At 41.3% G+C, this 5,576-nt stretch overlaps 1 protein-coding gene across 1 annotated transcript in view; it reads right to left on the bottom strand.

Annotated features, from left to right (window-relative positions):
- CIR1 (corepressor interacting with RBPJ, CIR1) overlaps positions 1-3,211 on the bottom strand; it is a 45,226-nt gene extending 42,015 nt beyond the window's left edge. The window contains exon 1 of the mRNA XM_037151278.2: positions 2,985-3,211. Within this exon, the coding sequence (XP_037007173.2) occupies positions 2,985-3,056 (72 nt within the window). The 5' untranslated portion in view covers positions 3,057-3,211. The remainder of the gene's footprint in view (positions 1-2,984) is intronic.
- Positions 3,212-5,576: the final 2,365 nt, after the last annotated feature.

The following is a 5,576-nucleotide window of genomic DNA, read 5'->3' on the forward strand; positions in this document are numbered from 1 at the left end:
TGAGTGGTGAAGATTGTATCTCAGTAAAGCTGCTAAATAAAATAGTGATTCTGATAGCTATGTAGAGAACAGATTTGAGAAGGGTCAAGACTGGGAGGCAGAAAACCCAGTTAGAAAACATAACAGTCCGGATGAAAGATAGTGAGTCTAAGCTAAGACATAGGCAGTAGTGACAAAGAGGAGATAAGGATTCAAGAGATATTTGGGAGGTTAAGACCAACAGAATTTATTAGCTATCTAGATAAAAAGGGTGACAGGAAAAGGAAGAATCTTGCAATTCTGGCTTGGGTGACTGGGTGACTATTACTGTTAGGTAGTAATTAGGAACCAGCAGCCAGAGGGGAAACAAAGGCAGGGCCCTCACCATTACAATCTAACAAAGAACTTAATACAGGAGGCTAGAAGCAAAAGGAAAACCAGTCTCATCAATTAACTCAGAAGTCCTGAGCTCGGTTTGATAAGATGGCCAGGTGTCCCAAGCATTACAAGGAAAACAGGCAGGAGAAGGGGAGAGTCCTTGAGACTGTGCTGAGAAAAGGGGCTTCTGTAACAATCACACTAAGATTGCCAGGCGTTCTGAACATCACAAGCAGGAATTACACAGGAGGAAGAAGGGGGCCTATGCTAGGAAAGGGACCTCTGCCACCATTTCACTAAGACAAAAAGCCTTTACTAGCCAGGAAAGAGAGCCTTTGTAGCTGTACATTATTCCCAAAGGGGGGAAGGAAAGGGGAATCTAGAAGCCAGTTAAGTTGTGTAACCCCAGAACCCTAATAGTCAGCATACTTAGACTAGCTAAGTACTCACTTGTAGCCTTGGCTCAAGGGTACAGAATAAACTTACTAACAACTTTATGGGTGCCTGCCTGCAGCTTTGTGCTCCTGTGTTTCATAAATGAACTTGCTATCTCATTTCCACTATACTTATTTGTCTCTCACTTTAATTCATGCCCTGTGAGTGAGGCAAGAACAGAGGCAGGGGAAAGAGCCTCTTGACTCAGGTCTCTCTCATCCCACCCATAACACTACTACCTACAGGGTCCAGCCGAAGTAACACCTGCCTGAGTGTGGTTGGTAGGGTAATAATATGTGTATAATAATTTATAGTTTTAATTGGAACATGTCACCTAAAATGTCATATGGTATGTTTGAGTGTGATATTGTTACAGAATTACATTTTATGACTTTGTAGTAAAAGATTTTGTAATAAAAAGGGGGCATTATTTGTGCCAGACACTGTATATTTACTACCCATCTGAGACAGTAAGTAAATAAAAGAAGAGCAGATTTTGGGTGAAAGGTAAGTTCCGTTTCAGATATGTTGACCTTGAGGTGCCAGTGGGGTATCAAGATGAAACTGTCTGGCATAGAGTTGTTTCTGAGGTGTTTCAAGCTGGAGGGAGAGACTTGGGGCTGTAGCTTTGAGAGTCATGAGCAAAGAAAGGGCAGTTAAAACCACAAAATTGGACACGACTGCTTGGGAAAACATACAGAATAAGCAAGACATAGGCCATGAATGAAACCTTGGGTAACACCTATATTTTTGGAGCAGGCTAAGAATAAGTACACGTGTAGGGGCAACTAACATTTTACTGAGCACCTGTCCACGTGGTGGGCACAGTGCTAGGTTCAAAGTCTAAGCACTAGGTTCACAGTATCTTATTTCAAAGCCTTTATCTAACCAGGGATGTCCAACCTTCTGGCATCTCTGGGCCACACTGGAAGAAGAACAGTTGTCTTGGGCCACACATTAAATACACAAACACTAACAAAAACAAACAAACAAAAAATCTCATAATGTTTTAAGTAAATTTATGTTTTTGTGTTGGGCCATATTCATAGCCATTTGGGACTACGTGTAGCCTGTAAGCCATGGGTTGGACACCGCTGCAAGAGTGAACACCCTGAAATAATTGAGGTACAAAGACACAAACATTTTTTTAAGTTAGGAAAAGTAGAAAGCCTCAGAGGCATGCCACAGAAAGCCTCAGAGGCATGCCATAGAATCAATGTTGATCACTATCTCTTCAAAGCCACTTTAAAATGCCACTTATTACTACTTAAGGAAATAAGTAATTCATTCTAGGTTAAAAACTGTTGTGGTTAGTGGGCTTCAAACATAATGTCCTGTGTAAGCTTATGAGACATGGTAAGCCTGAGGCAGCCAATATAATCAGAAGCTGATTGCTAAAATCATCACTTAAAACCGTTTATTAAACCATCTTATTTAATCCTCATACCAATTTCACATCCAAAGCAGCTGATACTGATCATCCTTAATTTATAATCTTGGAGACGGGAATGAGGGATATTAACTATTTTGTGCAAAGTATCAAGACTAAAAGTGACTGTGCCCTAATAACTAGAACCCAGGTCCGATTCCACTGTTCGGATTCTTCCTGCTTCACTTCCGCTTTTCACTTCTACTGTATTGAGCACAGTTTTTCTTTACCGAACCTAGTAGACATATAATTCATTGCTTAAAAAGCCAAACTAAAGAGGTCATAAAAGAGGTCAGAAAGGTGCTATATTATCGGGTAGAATAAGAAGAGGAAGGGGGTGCTTTTATTTCTGTTCTGAGATTTACCTTACCTTGAATAAATAGGAAGTTGTAGTTTGTACACAACAGCAGCGCTCCGAAACAGCGATCCTTGGGATTCGAAAAGGCTAACCTAGAATCTGCTGAGGGAAGTAATGAGGAATCCCTACTACCAGTTTTCCTGTCTTAGGGACTTAAAATCTCGCCGACGGAACCGACAGAGCAGACCAGGACCGCCTGTTTCCGGGCTGATGCAGAATACACTTCGAGGACCAGCTTCATCAACGAGTTTCTCAGTGGGGGAGAAAGTGCGAGAACACTAGAGCTTCAGGCCTGGAGAAGAGGCGACTAACTCTGGGATCCTAGAGACACCACCATTCTCATTTCCAGCACCTTTTGGAAACCCAGTCAAACGGCCAGCACCCTCCCCAGCTCCCCTTACTCACTTTTTTGATGTTGGATTTGGAGGCGGGATGAAAGTCCTTCTTGCACATGAAATTGGCGAAAGATTTCCCCATTTTGGAGAATAATACAGAGAAAACAGCCACTAGATCTGAGAGCAACGTAAACAAACTCTGCCGCCTAACCGGAACTGCGTATTCGCTGCACTCAGGACTTCCGGTCGAAAGGTAACTGCTTCCGACAACAACGAACGCTTCTACAAGCCAAGGTTCACCTTTTTCCCGTTTCACTTGAGTTGCTCTGAGACCGGGTGAGGTGCGCGCACCTGAGAGAGTTGTGCGTAGTCGAGGTAGGGAAACGGGAAGTGCGGCGCGCTCCGACCACGGGGCTCTCGGAGGGGTTCCGGGTCACTGCTGCGCCGGCGCCGTTTCAACGGCCCAAATTATGTGCGGCCAGGGCATCGGCTCTTCTGCAAGATGTTTTAAGTTCGAGCCCTTTACCCTGTGAACTCTGACTCGAGTTACATGAACCAGTCTGCACCGATTTTCTCATCTGTGTTATGAAAGTAGCAATTCTCGCAATACGTAGCACGTTTGTGAAAATGTTTCTGAAAACCAGTAGGTGATAAAGCATATGAAATACAATGTCAGCTCTACAAGTGCGAGGGCTGTCCGTTTTGTTGACAGCTGCACGGTGCCTGGTGCAGGAAGATGTTCAATAGGCGTTTGTTGAATGATACATGTACAGTAGGTGTTAATAAACGCTCTCAAGACTTCCCCTCCGAAATGGGCTTGGGTGCATGTTTCCTTTACTTCCCCTACGATCCGTTAAAGAGATCAGATCACCTAGTACAATTTATGGCCCCGAGACTTCAAGGTTTTGAGTGGACATGGCTGCTGCAGGAGATCCATCAATCAACTATTGCGGGGGGGTGTGTGATGCCTTTTGTAAGAAATTTACGCAGCTGCCAAATGATAACAATAGCTTTCATTCGAGTGTCTTCCATGTTCTGTGTAGTGCAAAAACACTTTACACATGTCTTATTAAATTCTCATAACAGCCTTGTGAGATAATTACCAGTGAGGCAGGAGCCAGAGAGAGAATAAAGAACCTGCTTTGGAACACAAATAGAAGGCTATCCAAAAAATAAAGGTTGAAATACACACACAGAAGAACAGAAGCAATTGTGACTTCTCTGTTTCCATTACTGAAAAAAAGAGAAAAACTCTTAGGAGTTTCAGGCTGAAGTTCTTTCCTATTTGAATCATTTTGTCTTCTTTCTAATGAAACATTTATTAGATTTAAATTTTATTTTAAGTTGTCTGCATAAAACCATTTTCAAGTTTTGGGCATTATACCATAAAGGAAGAAAACTGTAAAAACAATGTGTTCATTCTGGAAGCACAGTAAAAACTATGAGACACTTAAGTGTTCTAAGATTTAGGATTTAAGGTTTTTCTGAATTATAAATGAACGCATAATCTTTTTCTTTTAAAAAATATTTTATTGTTATTCTGTTACAGTTGACCCCATTTTTCCCCCTTTGCCCTCCTCTGGCCAGGGCCACCCTCCACAAAAACCCCTACCCAGTTGTCCATGTCCACGACTAGTTCCTTGACTAGTCCCTTTCCCTTCTTTCCACCCTTATCACCCTCCCCCCGCTCCTCTGGTCATGGTCAGTCTTGAGCACATAATCTTGATATTAAATTCTGCAAACAGGGTTTACAAGTTATGGACAAGAAATTCTTGTGGAATATTTGAAATTTTGAAATTTTATTGAAATCTCTTTGTATTTGGCTGATTCGGTGAGTCAGTTTCAAAGTGTCAGTCTTACTAGTATTATAATCTGTATATTCTTCTCCAGCTCAAAGGAAATTCCTTCTGAAAGGAGACCCCTTCCTCCTTTTTGAGGAAATAATGGGTACACAATACTGGGACTTTTCTGTAAGTTGCAGTGATGAAAATACAAAGTTAATAAGACATAGTCTCAGCCCTCAAGGATCTCCTAGTCCATTAAGGACTCATATATGTACATAAATATAGTAAAATATGGTCTTGACAAAAGTAGAACTAGGTATAGGGATTCCCAAATATGGAAATAGTCAAGGGTGAATCAGGGAAGACTTCAGGAGAAAAAGATCTTAGAGGGTACATTTGACCTATACATAGATTAGAAGAAGGTACTTATCAATGCCATTTCCTTATAATTTTTAAAAAACATTTTAATTGATTTTAGAGAGAGAGGAAGGGAGAGAGGGAAAAGGAGAGAGAGAGAGAGAGAGAGAGACATCGATTTATCGATTTGTTGTTCCACTTCTTTATGCATTCATTGGTTGATTCTTGTATGTGTCCTGACAGGGGATCCAACAGACGACCTAGGCCTTTTAGGACAGTGCTCTAACCAGCTGAGCTGCCTGGCCAGGCTCAGTGCATTTCCTTTTGATTCTTGTACTACAAGATTCATTCCTAACTCATTTTCTTACTGAGTTTTGTACTACAGTATATGAAGTCCAAAACATCAACTAACGGCTTGTGTTAGTATGGTAATAATATCCTTTGGTCATTAAGTTAAACTTTTGTATGCACTTAAAAATGCTTTTATCTTTTTATTTTGGACCTTTTATATGATTTTCAGT

Source organism: Artibeus jamaicensis, unplaced genomic scaffold (assembly GCF_021234435.1).
Source record: "Artibeus jamaicensis isolate MK-2021 breed Jamaican fruit bat unplaced genomic scaffold, CSHL_Jam_final contig_391, whole genome shotgun sequence".
NCBI classification, from domain to species: Eukaryota; Metazoa; Chordata; class Mammalia; order Chiroptera; family Phyllostomidae; genus Artibeus; species Artibeus jamaicensis.